At 40.5% G+C, this 19,395-nt stretch overlaps 2 protein-coding genes across 3 annotated transcripts; both read right to left on the bottom strand.

Moving 5' to 3' along the window:
* Positions 1-4,713: 4,713 nt before the first annotated feature.
* Positions 4,714-7,585, bottom strand: fbxo36b (F-box protein 36b). Its single transcript, XM_085378804.1, is given in 5 exon segments — positions 4,714-4,766; positions 4,769-4,892; positions 5,538-5,710; positions 6,421-6,529; positions 7,490-7,585. Coding segments are annotated over 5 exon segments (555 nt in total).
* Positions 7,586-9,222: 1,637 nt separating this feature from the next.
* agfg1b (ArfGAP with FG repeats 1b) lies at positions 9,223-19,360 on the bottom strand. 2 transcript variants are annotated; one of them, XM_085377766.1, is made up of 12 exons: positions 18,984-19,360; positions 15,812-15,905; positions 15,431-15,546; positions 14,636-14,774; positions 14,332-14,485; positions 14,028-14,138; positions 11,035-11,179; positions 10,666-10,745; positions 10,475-10,561; positions 10,114-10,272; positions 9,472-9,566; positions 9,223-9,352 (listed from the first exon to the last, which is right to left on the bottom strand). In XM_085377766.1, the coding sequence occupies exons 1-12, from the start codon at positions 19,358-19,360 to the stop codon at positions 9,293-9,295; spliced, it is 1,617 nt and encodes a 538-aa protein (XP_085233892.1). In that variant the 3' UTR covers positions 9,223-9,292. The 2 variants fall into 2 exon arrangements, with proteins under 2 accessions (XP_085233892.1, XP_085233893.1); XM_085377767.1 differs by having other exon boundaries at positions 14,028-14,135; positions 18,984-19,205.
* Between the last annotated feature and the right edge of the window lie 35 nt (positions 19,361-19,395).

Genomic DNA, 19,395 nt, shown 5'->3' with positions numbered 1-19,395 from the left:
GTGGTAAGAGGCTTTGTAGCCCTATATATTTATTCATGGTGTTCAGTAGTCTTTGAGTAGTTCAGTGAGTTCTGTTGACTATGCATTTAATGTTGAGGTAGTAAAAGATCAGAAATAAGCATAAAGTACTCTGGGAAGAGTGTGTCACGATCAAGCAATGTAGTTCATCAGCATCCTACTTTTTTCTCTTTCCCCTCATCCAGACTCAACAGAGCAGATACATTAGAGAGCTTGCTGCTAATCTGTCTGCTTCTTTTTTTGCCCTCACACTTTCATTCTCATGATTCACCTCATTCATCACTGATCAGCACGTCACAATGACACCTACTGAGGACATTCAAGAGAACGCTTACCACAAGACTCTATTTTCTTAGACAACAGCCAAATGTTTACTTAGTTCATGTTTAGGGTGTTATCATTTATCCACAATACGATTGTATAGCTCACTGATCTGAGGAGCTGTTGAACAGACATGTGGAGCAGACCATCATAAATTAATCTGTTGCATGTGAAGGCTAGAGTTTTGAATCTTGGAAATTATAGCATGTACATTATTTGCTGTATATAATGTAAAATGCAAATTACTTTTTGTATGAGTAAAAGTCAACAGAGAGAAAAACATACATCAGCAGTGGTCCCATCTTTGGAAGTGTACACGTGTCAAAGAAACATACAGGATTGGATTAGTGTGGCTCCAGTAGCTCGGTAGTGATCACGTTATAAAAGCCTGACAAATACGACCTTAATCGTGTGAGCGACTTGGCTACTGCCTAACAGAGAGACAACAAAGGAAAGGCCAAATATGTATATTAGCCAACCACTGATATTTTTCTAATTGCGATAAATTTGCTATATTAGGGTACATTCCAGTGCACACACATAGATATGTATATACAACACAGATGAATATATAATTTATACCATAAAATAATATGCATATGTTATAAATGGTATAATAAATGTATTAATTCAACATTTTAATTTAATTGTTGCAACTTTTTCTTGAAATTAAAGAAAAGTTTTGTATTTTCCTTTTGTTACTGTTGGCAGGAGTCCTACCAGCCAGCTATGATAATGCAGGCTAATTCAGTACAATAAACCTTGGATAATATTAGCTAATCCTTTCTCAAATGGCCTCAAGCTCTCAGTGCCCCACAGAAGATCAAGAGCTTTGCTTAGTGTTTGAAATCTCCAATCTTTAAACTTTTGTTTTTCAAAAAGACCACAAAGAGCAAGCAGTGTGGCAGGGCAGGAAATCTCACAGCGAAAACAGTAGTTTCCTTAGCGAAATTTCAATTTGCTGTATTTGCCATCTAAATTTGTATGCAGTTACAATGAGGAAAGACCTTAATTAAACTTAGATCTTGTTCACTGGTAATTCACTAAACTCTAACTAAAAATAATCATATTGGGATCCACCTGCTGAAGACAAGTTCAGCAAGTCAAAAGTCAATCATCTTGTAAATGGATCAGTGTCACTGAAGTACTTTAAGCCTCCTGAGGGGATGAAAAGAGACCAAAGGTTTCATCTTTTACTAGGTCAGAGAAGTCAGAGTAAGGTAAGCTGAAAGATCTACGGCCACTCTGTAGGTTCCCACTTACTTTACAAACGATCTCTCCTGATCCAGCCAACTGTCACGGAGTTCATGAACTCATTTAGACAAACATATGTATGGCACCAGCCATAACCAAGTATGCAAGTGAGATTAAAAATAAAGCAGAAGAACATACATTCTTCTATTTTGTATGTTTTGTATTGTATTGAACATACAATTTTTACTATTTTCATTACTCTACTTTTGAAATTCTCTGGTTTACATAATTAATCTCTGAGCAGCCTGCTCCTTGAACCTTAGGATGATTAGCCTGGCCTCAGGTAGTAAAGGTTAAGATAGGCAGAGCATTCTCATCCTGTCTCCCACATGGTCCATTATGTGGTTTTTACGTGGTCTGACTCAATCCTCTTACCGCCTTTTCAAACCACTCCACAAAAAGAGGAAGTGGATAGATAATATTCCCAGAACAGCAGGTTGGAATACCGTAAAACAAAGATGCTATACAGGGGGAGGGAATTTATTTTCAGAATCAGAATACTTTATTAATCCCTAAAGAAATTATGTGGTTACATGTGGTTTTCTGGGACAGCTTACACATGAAGTATATAGAAAACCCTAAAATATTAAGACTTCATGGTCTATTGTCCTCTCTGTTCCTTCTTAGAAAGCTTCAAGACCAAAAACCAAAAGCTGAGGTGTAGATGCTTTAGATGGAGACTCTATAGGCAGCCTGATGTAGAGGTAATGGCACATGAAAGCCCCTATAAAGAGTGACCACTTCTTATAGAAGAGGGAACGGACTTTGGATGATGGTGGTGAAGTTTGCTTAAGCCTTTTGATTTCACAGAAATTTGAAAACATCAACTGTGATCCAGTCAAAATATATAGATATATATGTGTGTGACTGAAACAAATAACTACCCTATCAAAAATGCAGCATAAACTGCATCATCAGTTGTGAACAAAGACACAGATAGACAGGTGCAAAAATCACAGAGGAGGTGTCTTTCCTATTAAACGTCTGCGCCCACCATCCATATTTAGTGCATTGAATTGGAGTGTCTCTGACACAAGTCTGTGCAGTCACAAAAACAGACAGCCATGCAAACATCTGCAAAGACCCTGGCAGTCACCAGCTAACAAAGAATTTTGCCTACTCAGGCACACTCACTTCATGTGAACCAAAGGTTTGAATTTGCTGGTGAAGAGAGGAAATGAGTTCACCACCAGATTACCATCTGGCAGCGCGTCAGCTCACACGGGTGACTTTGTGATTCTGATTGTTTATCATGATTTTATCAGGAAGACTAAAGAAAGCAAAACAATCAGAGGAGCGCTCATCTGCAAACCGAGGAATTTTAAAACAAAACTGTCTGAATGACATCATGAACTCAAGACTCAATGGGAAGATTACTAAATAAGAGTTCTAACTTTTATGACCTGAAACCTTGATTGTAGCAAAATGAGTTATAGATTCCCTTCTGTAATCACGCATCCATCAGACAGTAGAGTCACTTGGAAAAACCCCATAAGATGATGAACGTGACTTCTAGAAGCTGTAAGTCAGAGTCAAAAGGACTCAGAGACTTGGAAAATCACCAGCAGAGACAAGAGAACAGACACAGTAGTGTCCCTTTAAGAAGACACATTGCAGGTCAGAAGCACAGGTGGTTGATACTTCCTTCTGGCTAATCCCTGCCCACAGTTTCCTGCCCAAAAACAATTCAAGTTTTAGTTACAAATACAGGCATCCATCTGCACAGATGTATTTGGGAAAGTTGCTAAATTATTGCCCTCTTGCTTTTGGTTCATTTGCAACTTGACCCAAAAGCTGCAGAAACAGTCCTGTTTTGTCATGTGACTAATCTAGTCAACCTTACATGACAAGGTAGAGAAGAACAATGCCCAAAATGAACCCAGAATGGACCATTAGCTTTAGCAGCCTGTGTCCCTTTAATTAAAAAAGAAAGAAAAAAAAGGACTAGCATGATTGGACAGATACTTGAGTACCTGACAAGGATTTCATAGCTCCTCCCTTTTACAGTGTTGTAGGCCCCAACCAATAGGAGAGCAACAAGTAAACATCTCCTGGCTAGCTGGATAACACCACGTGACCTCACAGGGGCTGAAGCAACTCTTCCTTGTTAAGAATGTAACACTGACAGGATAAACATTAATATATAATGTGATGTTCACAGTAAAACTGAAGTACAACAGAATCCAGTTGATGTCAGCTGATAAAATCAGGCTCATTTATTTCCTAGATTACTGCTAACCTATGATAATTGCTAACTTAACTGCATTGTCAAAGAAATGTTTGAATCACCTGCAAAATGGTACAAAATAAGGTGTTAGTTTTTCTCAGTGACAGCATCTACCCCAGTTAAAGTTAAAACTCATATTGCTTTATTACCAGATATGAATAATTGTGTAATTACCTCATCATTACTTAACACGTCTCTCTGAGCAAAGCTGATCCTTATCCTAACAAAGCAGCAAGTTTATTCTGAGACTCAAAATTAAATGACAGTCAGACAATTGAACTGCATGTTTTAGATTAAATTTATTTCTATTTTCAACCTACAATGTTTTACATTAGCTACACACTTCCACAATGTATTTTACAGCAATTTTGGACTATGCTCAATTGCTAAGTGAGAAAAGTTATGGAACAACAAACTGCAGATGATAAAACAAGCACAAATTAGTTTACATTTTATCAATGAAAGAAAACATCTTTAGATAAACTACACACAACTAATTTTATGGACGCTGAATATGCAGAGACAGCATATTACTTTAACAGTAAACCTAAACCACATGACTAGGGGACATCTGATAAAAGGATTAACTCAGTATCTTGTCTGGATCTGTACTGTAGTCTCCTACTCCACTGCTCAGTACTCTGCTCTGAGTAAGGGTTTCAACCTGATACCTTGTGCCCTCCAAGAACTGGTCAGTCACAGAGTTGCTTGAATCAGAGCCAGACTGTGGTTCAGAACCAGGATCAGGGTCAACATCACAGCGAGAGCTGGAATCCAAGCCACTGCCAGTGCCAGGTTTAAGACTGCAGATGTCAAGGTCAGACTCCTCAGAACAGAATGCCTGATTTGTCTCCAAGCTTTCGCCAGGAGATTCTTCTTCTTTCGTGTCTGAGTCAGGAGTCTGCCCCTTGGTCTTGAGCCTCCTGCGGCTGATCAACTTCTGCAACTGTAACTTGTTGGTGAAGAAAATAGTACGCCACCCCACTTCTACTGCCAGAGATGCCACCTCAGCCGAAACGGTGTTGCAATGCCGATGCACCGCCTGTTCCCAAAACTCCTCTGATCCACACAGCTGAAGACCAGGCATAACAAAATATGTTGTGTGTTGAGCATAAGAGACAGTAAAAACAATAGAGGCAGGGGTGCACATAAGTGGTCCGCAGGTGCGCATTCCCTGTCAAAATAAAAGACGTGCACCAGATAAGAAGTTGCAACGCGCGTTTAATGTTCAGACATTTGTTTAGTACTCTTAAAGATGTCGAAAAAGCAAACTCCTTTAAGCAATTACTTTGGTGTTCCTCCACCTCCAAAGAAATGTCAGAAGGAGTCCGAACCGGAAAAGAAGCGTGTATTCTCGGAAAAGTGGTTGCAGGAGGTGAGCTGGCTTCAAACAAATGATGAACGCGCAGAGATGTGGTGCAGAATGTGGCGTGAAAATCCCACTCTAGCGGACAAAAACAGTGCCTTTTACATGTACACGAACGCGCGTTGCAACTTCTTATCTAGTGCGTGTCTTTTATTTTGACAGCGAATGTGCACCTGCGGACCACTTATGTGCACCCCTGAATATAGGAATAAAATGCAACATCAGTTTAAGACCTGATGATTTATTACGGCAGAAGACAAAATGTGCAAGGGTAAACAGATGTCACATTTAATATCCAATGATGCAGTTTATTTTTGGCAGCAAGTTTATTTGCATGTTTATTAAACTCACCTTTCTGAACCTGCGTGATGTTCGTCCCAGCTGACCCACATCCTCAAGCTCCAGATAATTTATTATCCGCAGAAGTAAGGAATCAGACAAGTGCTCCAGATAATCATAATGGCCTCGGCACAAAGCTGTGGTGTACTCTAAGATTCGAAGGCCGAAAACCATGCGGACCTCACCTAGAAAGAAGCCTCTATTTGTCATCCATATACAAGCATTAAGGTTGTTTTCACATACAGTAAATACAGTGTATGATATATATTTGCTTATGTTGGTAAACAGGCTATAGACAACAGGATTTACAAAAGGGTTACATATAAAACAGAGAAATTACCTGTTTTTATAACTACTCTGCGTTCCACATTATAATCAATCCAGTTCTTTTGGGACACTCACACAAATATCTTTTTAGAACTGTTCTGTTATTTGTTATGAGCAATTTCTTCTGCCCTCTTGAAAAAAACAAGACTTTTTTCTTTTTTTTTCTTTTGGCAGACAATCGCTTTTGTGGCACAACACCATCATCCTGGTGTTGCTGACTGACTGAGCCATTGTTAACAAATTTGCTTGGCCTGTGCTGTTCCTGCAATGATAATTCAAACACGCAAAAAATCTCTAGTAACCTTAACTACAAAAACTCCCTGTAGGAAAAGCACCATTACCATCTGTTGTGTTTAAGTTCTAACCTGTCAGTATGGCAACAACTTTTTTTTTTACACCTGTGTGTGTCTTTTTTTTCCCACTGTTAAAAGTCTTTAATGAACATGACCAAGTTCAGTCATAAGATGCATATTTTCCATTGTGTTTACCTTTCTTTACTTAAGGAAAAAGCTAATAGGTTAGCTATATTTATGTGATGTACTTTATGATTTATGTGATCAGGCCTTACTGTGCAGCCAAGTGTCATCCAAGAAGTCCTCATGGGATTGCTTCAGCTCCCCTGGCTTGGAGTACCTGTCTACAATTCTTGGAGATATCTTCCACCATCTCCATATCACCTGGGAATAGCAGGTCAAAGTATGACTTATGATCATGATATTTACAACCACCATTTTTCCATTTTTATAGACATACAACTCTACGGTATTTACATATAATAAGTAAAACAATTTGAGTAAAACAATTCAGAAACACATACTGAACAGTTAGGTGAGGGGCCCATGGGCCAGTTCTGCTGTAAAGAGGGATAATCCTTTTTCTATTGTACTGTATACTATTATGTCCCGAGTAGAAAAGCAGAGCAATGCAGTAAAAACAACACCTATTCAGACATCTGTACATTTTAATGCAGGAGTGTCATGTTTTACATTGTGAGCCACATACAGTGCACTTTGATTTTGATCTTGATCGGCCGGACCAGTGAAACTCCCCTTTCCGTCATTGTAAATAAATTTAACTTCATATTTAATCCCTGGGATACGTTAATACAAGAAGAATACGTGCAATTTCAACAGTACATCTCGGTTAACACAAGATTTTTTCAGAAATTAATTAAATAACAAAAAAACAAAAAAACAAAACGGGAACATTGCTGTTGGACTAGAAGGGCTTTATCAGGAGAAATAGAAAAAGTTGTAAACGTATGCAAATTAAGTTAAAAGTCCAACATGTATGTGTCCCTTCACTTATTCCAAAGCTGTCCAGTGGGCCTAATTTGAGTTTTCGTCTTGGCCGATTCTGGTCTCCGGTCCTTATGTTTGACATCCCTGTTTTACCTTGTAGGTTGTAACTTGCTGTTAATAAGTAGCAAACAGGTGAGGATGCTAAACCGATAGAGTTGCTAATGTTAATTTAAGTTTATTGGCTACAGCTAAGTTAGCTAACCGTCGTTATAACCTTAACTGAACGTTTATTCTTGCCACGAAGTCGCTACATGGGCGCAAACGGCTTCTTAGAAAATAGAAAATTAAGCAAAATTTTAATGAGCATTAGCCCTTATCAAAGCTGACATTACTTACATCTGACTTAGTGACAGAAAAATGATAAAAGCTCTGAATGGGTGCAGGTCCCCGTCCAGAGACTTCAAACAAGGGGTCTGTTAGAAGGGACGCCATGTCAGTTTATATGTTGGCATGGCAACGGAACTTTGCCAAACGGTCTAAGCAACCGAGAGCAAAAAAGCGTTTCGCTTCATGTTAAACAAAATTTAAATGACTTAAAGAAACCTTAGTATAAACTTAGCTGCTTAAACATTTTTGTTCAAAAAAACTAAAACTAAAACTAAAAACTGGACTTTATTACACTCTACAAACAAGAAATTAGTAAATCATCAAAGGTTTCAGAGACTTATTAAAACAGTCCTACATGTTTTAGTATCAAATAAATAAGACACAATTTCTAGTTAAAAATCTTTTTAATTTATTTATACATATATTTATATATGTACACATATACTTACCTAGTCTTGTAAAAACAAGAAACACATTGTCAAATTCATTGTTAGTCATAAGCAGTACAACTGAGACCCTCCAGAGTCGCAGTAATGATCCAGTAATGTAGTAGTCCCTGATTTAATGTTCTTTTCTTTTGCCTCATTCCAAAGCAAACTTGGTCACTTATATCCTTATTAATCTCCTTATTCTGTCCTTCTCTCCAAAAGCTTTTCAAAAAACAAGGCAAAGAAGAGGACAGATACTGAGGGAGTGCGCTGAATAGCTTACAGGGTTGTTTTTTTTTACTTTATATATTGTATATGTTTGCCTAGGCAGGCTCTGGTAAACCTGTCAATAGGACAAGTCATCTATGTTCATGTGAACAACTCTGTTTTGTTTTTTGAGGTAACCATTCTGGATCACACCCACACGCCAAAGCTTTCATTAACAGTCTTTCTTTTTCTCTTTACAATATTCCTAAAATATAATATCTGAAGCATCTCCTCTGACATATTCCACCTGCGGTAGTGAGGTTGCGAGAGTATACTAAATATTTTATCAATTAGGTAAAGTAACAGAAACAAGAAGTACTTAATTAAAGGCCTTTTGTGCTCTAGCAGACATGCCTGTCTTTTTATCCTTTCAGCTGTAAACATCTTGAGTTGTCTGCCGGCCCAATTAACTAAAGACTTGCACTTAGTTTCAAACTAAAATTTAGGCCATACTTTTGACTAATAGTGTAGGATCACTGCTGTGCCCCATTAACCTGTGTGAGATGTTACTTTAAATTAAAAAGACGCTGCTGCTCTGGGTATACAGGCAACATTTGTTTCTTACGGACTGCATTCTGGATCTGCATGTTAAAAGGAAACACCTTAGTGCCAGTATAGTAGCAGTAAGCTAGAATAAAGAGATATCCCTTTTGAAAAAGAAGCACCTGCATCAAGTACAGATCATGGACTTAAATGGAACCCTGTTAATAGTCTTAAAATGTATACCCTTACCTTACCCTACATAGATAGTGTGTAGTGGGTTTTTTTTTTGTTTTTTTCCACAAGGTGTCTGTATACTCACCTTTGTTAATTCAGTCCTTGTTATACATATACATGTACTTAATTGTGATTACAAATGGTGATATGCACAGAGCGTACAGTTATAAACAAAAAAATAAAATCATATAATGTATATAATCAAACAGTACATTTGCCCTCATAACAGTCCCTTAGTCTTCAATAAAGTCCTTTGCAGTCCTTCATAGTGTTGTAAACTTTTTTTATAAAGAAAAAAAAATGTAAGTCTTTTTTAGAAATGTACTGCCACTTGTGACTGAACGGGTGCCTTGAATATGTGCTGCATGCTGCCCTCTGGTGGAGAGGACCAGGAGCTGTGCTACAGGAAAGGGTTGGTGGATGAACCCCCTGAAGGGAATGGCCCGGCTGGTGCTCCTGCCTGAAATATGAGAGAGTCCAAAAACATTGCTGATTTGAGAAAATTGAGTCTTTCAGAAAAACCAATCAGGCCATTTTTAATTAGTGTGACAGCTTTTTGAGAACGCAATACATGCTCACCACAAATGGGTTATTGGACATGCCAGGGACAGCTATGGGCTGCCCAAATGGTGTGATCGAGGGCTTGTTCTGACCGTAGACTGGGTATCCAGGGCCTGGGGGAATACAAAAGGTAAAGGGGTTTAAATGTGTTTGGGACTGCTCTGTCCAGCACTCTGCAGAGCCAGTATTTTCCTTTTATTTTATTACAACAGTTATATCATCATGCCATAAAGATAAGAACATAAAGACATAAAGACAACCACTTTACAATGACTTAATGACAAGAGTCAAACCTTTAAAAATTCTACGGGAGTCTAAAAAAATTAAATTGCAAAGAAAGCCGCGGCCTGGCATGCTGGATTGCATTCAGGTGTAAACAGAGCCTTATGACTTTTATTTATTGTCATCATTCTGGACTACAGCAGACCTTAAAGCTTTGTACACTAAATGCAATCTTTTATCACTGTGCAGTAGCTGCCACTGCTAGGCTGCACTTTAATTTGAGGCAGCAAGGCTTCAACTTAATTCTTAATGCAGAGAGCTGTTATGTAAATAAGAACAAAAAAAGAAAAGCATGCAAAAAAAACCCCTTTAAATTAATGGCCGCCACTGCACAGACACTTAGGGTAAGAGGACGGAGGGATGTGGAAGACCACTAACCATTAGACTGAGGGTGATAGGCCCCTGGCTGAGAGTAAGGGATGGGGGCCTGACCAGGGAATTGCTGCTGGAAGTTTCCGCTGAAACTGGTGGGGAGGCAGTAGGAAGACGCATTCCCAAAGCCTGCAGGCATGCTCATAGAGCCAGTACCAAACGAGGCTACGAGACACACACAGCATGTGTGCACGGTCAGTGTACACGCATACCCACAACACACACACACAAGGAGTAAATTCTAGATACTTTGGCAAATCACAAAGCTAATAGGCAATGTAACTGAGTTACATCAAAGTAACACAAATGTCTAAGTAAAACAGAAACATTTATAGTGAAGTACGTTAAACTCTAAGTGCGTACACACCTGCAGCTCTGCCATTGGTCTGGAAAGGGTTGGTGGCCATTTCTGGAGGAATGGCTCCAGCAACGAAAGGATTTGTGGATGGGACGGCTAGATGGAAAACAGCCATAAAATGAGTGTTTAAGCTAAATGAACAAGAGGTAAATGTTTTTTATTTCTGTATGCATCATTGTAGTAGTGAGCACCATGAGCACCTCCAAAGCCAGGTTGCATACTGGGTAACACAGGCGGGTTTTGAGCTGGCGATGAACCCAGTGCTGGTCCAAATATGTTCCTGTAAAAAACATGATGCCACTGAATGTTTAATAAAGGATACGAAAGGCATTACCAGCCTTTTTAACATACACTTGTGCATCCGCATCAAGTGTTCATCACACTGATAAATACACTTATCAAATTAATGTATACTCTTCTAATACTTTTCAGAGTGTTTTCAGCTTAGCAGAGAGGCCACATGAACAAATTCACTGTTCCTGGTAAATCTCACTGTGTGTGTGTGTGTGTGTGTGTGTGTGTGTGTGTGTGTGTGTGTGTGTGTGTGTGTGTGTGTGTCACTTTCTCACCCTTGCACATTGCTGCTTGTGGAGGCAGAGAAGCTGAGCTCGTTGTCTAACTCAGCCAGAGCAGCATAGCGGTCCTCTCTTTGGCTCCCTGTCTGACACTGGGCAGTGGCAGCACTAGACACTGACGGTATTGGCACTCCTCCCCCTTTCAACAAATATTAACATCAATAAAAGAACTAATCAAACATCAAGTGCCACATGCATAAACACACACACCCAAATAATTAAAAGGATCAAGAGCAATTCTCTCGCTGGGAACCTCCCTTCGCTGTCCTTAAGGGATGTCTTTTTCAAATGAGCACAAATTAAAAAGACGTGCATGCGTATTCACAACACTTGTCAAATGGCCTTACGTGGACAATAGGGCTGTGCGATATGACGAAATATATCGGATGACGAAACGACACTATCGTTTGTTTCGTGGTGTTGCAAAATACACGGTTTAGAGCAATATTTGTGAAGATGAGGTAGAACCAGGTAGCTCCAAACAGAAGGACCAGTCAAAAAAAATCGAGGATCTTATTCCTAAACGAGGGGCTACCTTGGTTTGGTTATGAAAAGTCTGACACTGACCAGAAAACCGTACTATGCAAATTATGCCGCAAACTGGTCCCCACCACAGACTCAAACACGACAAATGTCTTCTACCACCTAGGGATGGCCGATATGACCCAAAATTCATATCTCAATATTTTTTAGCTGGATGGCGATATACGATATATATCTCGATATATTTTTTTAAGCCATAAGGTAAGAACAGAAAGTTCTTAGTCAAAGCTGTGACTGACAGCCTGGAGTTTGAAATCCACTTCGTAACCGTGTCTCTTAACAGGTGCCATTTATGGTCCTTATACACACACAATATGGTAATATTACGTTGAAGCACAGTACGTATCACTCCGCGAGGCTCCGGACTACGGTAGCCGTAATGCTCCGACAATCCATCAAGCGGTGCAGTTCCGTAGCTTACCAAAGTCAAACTAAAACATTTTTGACAGATTGCTGAGCGCCGTGTTCAACATAAAATCGGTTCGCGGTCAGTACGCACAACCAGAATTCATACATAAGGCGCACTGTTGATTTTTGAGAAAATGAAAGGATTTTAGGCCGTCATGTCGTTAGCACGGTTAGCTCGTTAACACGTTAACACATTGACGCCGTCCAGCCCCACGCACGGGGCGATCCGCGGTAACTCGTTAACGGAGATTTGCCGTGTCCATCTTGTCGTTGCCTGCAGGTGAAGCGATGGGGGAGGGGGAGTTGTGTTCAGTGAAGGAGAGGCGAGGCCCAATAACGTTGCATAGAGACAAAAGTGGACGAAAGCGAGGCAAACTTGCGGCTCCACAAGTATAATTATAACGTAACATATATATACTATATCGATATAAACGATATTGTCACATCTTATATCTCGTATGAAAATATATCGATATTTTTTAAAAACTCGATATATCGCCCAGTCCTACTACCACCTATGCAAGAATCACATGAAAGAGTATGGACAGAGTTTACGGATGAGAAGCAAAAAAAGAGCTGTCATGTGCTCAAAATAAACCTTAGATTCAAACGTTAGAACAGCCTTTTCCCCACAGCACACTGTGCGATATGACCAAAATCTCATATCCCGATATAAAACATCTATGTCCGATAACGATATAAATCACTAAAATTTAACATTTTCTGTAAATTCTGTGAATCTCGGGTAGCTGAAGTCTTTCTAGCTGGGCGTCGTGTATCTGGAGTCGAGTGTTTTACCGATGCATGAAACTACACATTTTCAGACATAGGTTGTAACGGCCGCCGTTTTCTTTGCGGCGTGCTGCAGGTTAAAGCCTGTTCTAACGTTTGAGTCTAAGGTTTATTTTTTAGCACCTGACGGCTCTTTTTTGCTTCTCATCGGTAAATGTGCGTCCGTTACAACTTAAATCTAAAAATATATAGTTTCATGCATCAGTCAAAACACTCGACTCCAGGTACGCCACGCTCAGCTGAAAACACTTCACACAAGTCAAGTTGCCCGAGATTCAGAGAATTTACAGAAAAAGCACTATTTTGTGATATATATCATTATCGGGATGAGAAATGTCTCATATTGGGATATGAGACTTTGGTCCTAGTGGACAATAAGGGACATCGTTTTAAGTCTGGGGGGAAAACGGGCTATATTCTTGTCTAATAACATGTCATCTTGAATAAAAACTGAGGTTGTTTCTGGGACACCTCGCATTATACCAACCTGAACACTAAGATGTTAGAAGCTCGTCAACAACAGTTCTGTCTCTTCTGTGAGGTTAAACAACACAAGCTCTCCACAAACTGTTTAGTTTTTTCTGCCCCTCAGCTGTGATGTTGCCAGTTTTTCTGGCTGGAACGCTCACATGGAGCAGACAGACGGTATTTTACATACCCGCCCGTCTGTTTACATTCTCTGAATCCTGCCAGCCTGCAGCCTGGTTCCCGATGATATCACACACTTGGTGAAGTGTGTCCAGCAAGCACGACACGAGAAAGGGTTAAGGAAAGGTAGGATTTTATGAGTTTGTAACTCCCTAAGCTGAAACGATGGCCATGGTAGGAGAGAAAAATATTGTGCAGTCTGAGCCCAGCGTTATACTTTACACACTGGCAATGGTCTGCTAGCGTCCACACGTTGTGCACTATTGTCAGCAAAGGATGGACGCAAGCTCTGTGCAGATGTCATGTACCCTCCAGTTTAGGCTGACCGTTACACTATAGGGCACTGCCTGTGCACGCATCCTCTAAATGGCCTCCAAGCAGACCAGAAAGCAGTACAATAAATACAACTGCTCATCCGAGATAACCATAGCAACAGTAACAAAGACCAACAAAAACCTCGAGCATCCAGAGTGCATTCCTGCATACAGCAGGCTGGCCCAGAGGACACAGCAGGTGAGAGATGAATAAAGAAAAACTGTAGTAAGGGTGCATACATGTGGATAAGATGGAGGGGAAAATGGCAGGGAGGGTGGTACCTGATGAAAAGGACTTTGAGGGAGGTGATGTGCTCTGATGGGATGGAATTGCAGTGTTTCCAAATGCGTCAAAGTTGGCAAAGTTGGTATTTGAATTACCCTGAGGTGCTGCTGCCATACACAAGGGAAAATTAACAACAGACAATGAATGTGGGAATAAAAACAATGGCAGGAGAAAAATGTAAGGGACAATGACAAAACGCAGTGTTCGCATATCTGTATATACTAGTTGGATGTCAATTAAAAAAAACAACAACAACGACAATAACAGTACATGTTATGAGAATCATGAAAGACATCTTACCTGACTGGTTTGGAAAATGTGCAAAGTTGGCAAAGTTGGTAGGGGTGGCAGTTTGAGTGGGTGGAGCAGCAAAAATGTCACCCAGGTCTGAGAGCAAGTCAAATTTCTTCTCCTGAGCAGCGCTCTGAGCTTGGGAACGAGCTAGCCCCGGAGACTGGGTGGTGCAGTCAGGAAAAAATTGTAAAAAAAAAAAAAAAAAAAATCACACACAAAAAAAACAAGACTTTTCTTCAGCTGAAAATTGAATGAGAAAGGAAAAGAGTGGCCGATGGGTTGAAAGAAGCTCTGTGTGCATTCGTCTCACCTGGCGCAGAGGGGTCTTATTGAGCTGCAGGGTTTTGAGGGGTTGGACTTCTGGTGTGCTGCCAGTGCTGCTTGCTGAGGAGCCGGACACAGAAGCCTGAACATTTGCTACTACCCTTGCCTGGTCAGGAGGAACATACCTAAAAATCCAGGGAAGAGCACCAGCACGAAACAAAAGCCATGTTTAGTCCCAGCACACACAGCTTTGATAACATGATGGTCATACTGAAGAGCTATTGGAACATATCATTTTAGGTCTCAAACGAAGCATATGGTCTGATGATTTTCACATATATGGTTTCTGTTACCTTAATTTACTTAGTTATCGTGCTGGATAAATGGTAGGGTTGATGACCCTTGTGACACTAAGTTGGGTAAGTGTTTGAGACAAAGGCAGAAGGACAGTATTTCAAAAGAAGATAAAATTGACCCCGCGCTTTGTACATGAGTATTTGAGAGTTGTGCTTGAAATCCAAAAATTCTGCAGAAGAAGCAGCAAAATGATACAGAAAAAGAAAGCCTTAGACAATGAAGAATGTGCTGCCAAACTCAAACATATGGTTAACCAAGTCCACAGCAACAAAATGGTTTTTGGCAAAGGTAAAGCTCAGCAATCATTTTCTTTGCTGACAGTAACAAGCAAGGACTGAACAAGAACTTTGTGAATTCTTAGCACTCTAAAGTATTTACTACCCAATGTTTGCACACAGTTAAAAAAAAGATATATATAAAAGTGAAATAAAGTATGCAAATATCACTGCTCAAACCTGATAAAACAAATAAAAGGTTATGTTACCATCTCTTCTTTTCATATTTTTCCTGGAGGAACTCTTTTACTTTCTGCGGTTCTCTGAAATCTGGAACGACTGATGTTCTGTCGTCATAGAGGCCCAACCAGATGTGTTTACAGACCTACAGGGGGGCACAGGAATGAAGGGAGTGGGAGGCAAGGAGAGGATAGTGGTGGGGGTGGTGGCACAGCCATGAACGAGGTGAGGGAGAGTAAAGGGAAAAGGGGGGAAGGGGTGGAGAGAAATGTGAGTATATAAAAAAGAGAAAGGAATGCCAATAACTTGAATAAAGAAGGCTACTGCTAAATTAGGACATGATTATCAAAATAATGCTCGACAGTGTAAATGACAGTGCTGAGCGCTTTGCTGTAAAGTGTGCGCGATACCTCGTTGCTGTGTTTCTGTAGGAACTCGATTTCCTGCTGTGTGAATGTGGTCATAGAGATGGACTTCACTCTGTGTGGGGGATTCAGTCCTCGCCTGTGGGTGGAGGAGGTATATGTTGTTAGCTAAAGAACAAAAGAAGCAGGATGCCAACCAGTGCTGTTCGTTTACAAAGAAAAAGCAAACAGAAACACAAACCACAGATGCCTCATTACATCTTCTTGTCAGAGTGAACGCACCCTTGAGTACTTTATAGCCATTTTCACACATGCACAACAGCAGCCCTGAGCTTTTCATATCATTAATAGATGCAGAACACACGTCCCGTGGAGCCAGACATTAAATGCCTTTTAACCCCTCAGCTCCCTGTGCAAAGTCTGTGTGATTTCTCACAGTGCTGATTTACACCAGCGTGAGAAAAGCTGCGCGGAAATGTCCAGTGAAATCACAGGGAGACAGAGTGGTCATCGTGTCTCCTGTCTCTAAGAAGAGCATTTCCAACGCATCTGAAAATGATTTTCTTAGAGACAGGAGGTACATGTAAGGACAACTTTAGAAAGCAGCTTTGTTTGGGACCTGCCAAGCACATCAGACAGACGTTTCTAAAATACAGAACAACAACAAAAAAAGTATGTTTGCACTTAGTATAGTTTTAGGTTCAAATATTAGGATTGTAATTGTAAATTCGCTGATATCCTAAACATTACTGACATAGTTTAATTACACGTGACATATATTTATTAGGGATTTCTAGCAGACGCAATAATATCAACATATCAACAAATAATCTGTGTGTAGTCGGCACGTTCTCCCTCTCTGAAATCACTCCAGCTTCCCCCCCACAGTCAGAAGTGATGCAGGAGTTTGTTAATCAGCAATGTTAAACCGTCCATAGGTGTGAATGTGAGTGTGAATGGTTGCTTCTCTCTCTGTATTAGCTCTGTTGCAGACTGGTGACTTGTCTAGGTTGCACCACACCTTTCGCCCCATGACAGCTGGAACTGGCTCCAGCCCACCCTGCCAGCCTGATTTGTATAAAGGAAAGAATATGGATGGATGGATGAAAAATTAACTGATGGATGGATAATCTGTAAACCCAAACTTACTTTTGGTTTAATGTTTTGAAACAAGAAAGTCCCTGTCCATATTTACCATGGACACATGGAAAAAAAAAAGTTCAAACAAATCTCGATCAGCTGATCTGAATCAAGTGCAAAAATCAGTGCAAAATAACTGTGTAGTAACACTAGTGAGTATTCAGGGATTGCGACACATAAATCCAAATGTAAGTTTGTACAAACTGGTTTGTGAACTTTAGCATAAAGAGTAAACATGACCAAAAAAATGTTGTGATTTATTGATTGATTGTGTAGGACAAAGATCACACATTTAAATGCTAAGAGAGAATATATGCACACACACACACACAATATCAACATAAAAGGAGTAAAACAAGGCTACATTAAAAAAAATACATCCAAATCTGCCTCAAGCAGAACGTCCTCAAACCCAAACTATTGCTGAAGAAAAACAAAATTCATTTAAAACAAACTGAATTCACGTCAACAAAGAGACACTGTCATTGGAAACCAGGATTGATGTAAAAATTGATGTAAACTGCAACTTGACAGACCTTCAACACTTTGTCTAAACATGGGGAAAAGTACAGTAGTTAGTATTTGGTCTGCACATACCAAATCATTGTATAGACCTGTCCACATAGAACAAAGCTCATTTTGAGAAACTGATTATTCATCTAATTATTTCCAGTTGCCAGAAAAAAAAATGTGAATACCAAGATTTCTTACAGCGACTCCTCATAAATTGTGTTCTTCTGAGTCACAATCATCTACACTCACAATCTGACTAAACTATTAACTCACGAACACATATTTACTCAACACAATGATTCATCACTTGAAGTGCAGACTGTACAAAAAAATTACATGACAAACTCTATAACGAGCAGCAACAACTTCCAACGAACATTTCCTGTAGCTGCTTAACCCTAACCCTAACACAACTACCATATGGCAAAAGGTGGGAGTACACCCTATACAAGTCCCCAGTCTTTTGATATCACTTTTTAGTTGGTGTGCTAATACTTTAACATATTTAAAATCCCATTCGCATTTTGTTTGTTTGTTTGCTTGTTTTTTCCATTTTGGGATGCATATGATGTCAGAGAAACCAGATATACGGTAATATGGTCAGGACAATGTGTGAGTATAGAAGCCCCACCCACCTGCTGTCCAAACCTTCTGTTTGTGAGGAGCTGCCAATTAAAAGAAAATTAGCTTTAAACTTGTTTTAGACAGACTTGTTATAAACTGAAGCCTGGCATAAGACAGACAAGCTTTATGCTGAACTGTCAATCATGCAGAGCTACTCTAATAGAATTTAATAATTGAATACAGGGCTAAAAACTATCATGTCCAATTTAAAGGGTAAGCAGTAGCTGGCAACACCTTGTCTTAAGTAATTACCATGCTGTATACTGATAGCAGGATACGCAGAAATGTTTCCTCAGTATCAGCAACTTAATGGGTGTGGGGGGACAGCATATTGCGCTGATCCGGTTTATTGCCTGAATTGCGATTTCACAATGATTTGACATTATGAGGAAGATGTGGTTCAGTCGCAGTTGCAGGCGACCCACTGGCCCAGCTGCTCTTCAGTTACTTTCCAACTTCAGAGACTCACCCTGCTTCTGCTTATCTGGATGTGTGTGTGTTCTTGCGACAAGCCTTCTCAGAGGTCCAGCTAAAGTTCAACTAGAGGAGGTTCCCCCCCATGACGTGCCGTTTTTGAACCCGGTGGTCAAATATTTGACTGTCAGCCAAAGTTACGAACCCAGCGTTAGGCGTGCTACCCTAGACACACACACACACAATCAAGCCACTGACACAGCCCCCTCACTCACCCTGTGTGTTTTGTAATAGCACATGTTATCACACTAAAGCAGTGATGTAAACAATCTAATCTGCTAACACCGCCCATCCCAGCCCGACAGCTCCGGGCTGAACCGAAGGTAACGTCTGCGTTACCTGTCCTCACTTTAACACTAGCTAACTAGCTAACGGTACCGCCAAGTCAGCGCCGGTGTCCCCACCGCCGTCCAACCGTGGGACACTAAAGAATAAATACAACACTTTGGCCCAAAAGGACACTCACAAGATCCCGGAGCAGGTGGTACAGACGAAGGAGCCCACTGTCATGTTGACATAGGTCGGGCCGCGTTGGTCGCAGTCGAAGCATTTCCTATTCGCGGGCAGGCTAGTCATTTCCCGGAGCATCTTCAGATGAGTCTCCTCCTGCTTACGCTTCGCACTCGTCGCCATGACCGAAAAACTAAAACGGCTTGTTTTACCTAGGGATGGGGGGAGTTTGGTCAAGGGACGCGGGGCAGGACGGGTGTCTTCAGGACAAACTTGCCGCGTACTACGGCGGTAACTGTGGTCTGAGAGACACCTTGCTGTGAGAGGTCTACGGACCGACTGGCACACTTCTTCTCCTACACGCGAAAAAAGTGAGCCCCAGCAGCTCCTCATCCACCGGCGCCATCTGTTGGTTTGGAATGACGCCT

Source organism: Diplotaxodon limnothrissa, linkage group LG18 (assembly GCF_057381915.1).
Source record: "Diplotaxodon limnothrissa isolate DT_005_m linkage group LG18, D_limnothrissa_male_GT1.1, whole genome shotgun sequence".
NCBI lineage: Eukaryota > Metazoa > Chordata > Actinopteri > Cichliformes > Cichlidae > Diplotaxodon > Diplotaxodon limnothrissa.
The sequence above is the reverse complement of the archived record's forward strand: the minus strand, read 5'-3'. Positions and strand labels throughout refer to the sequence as shown.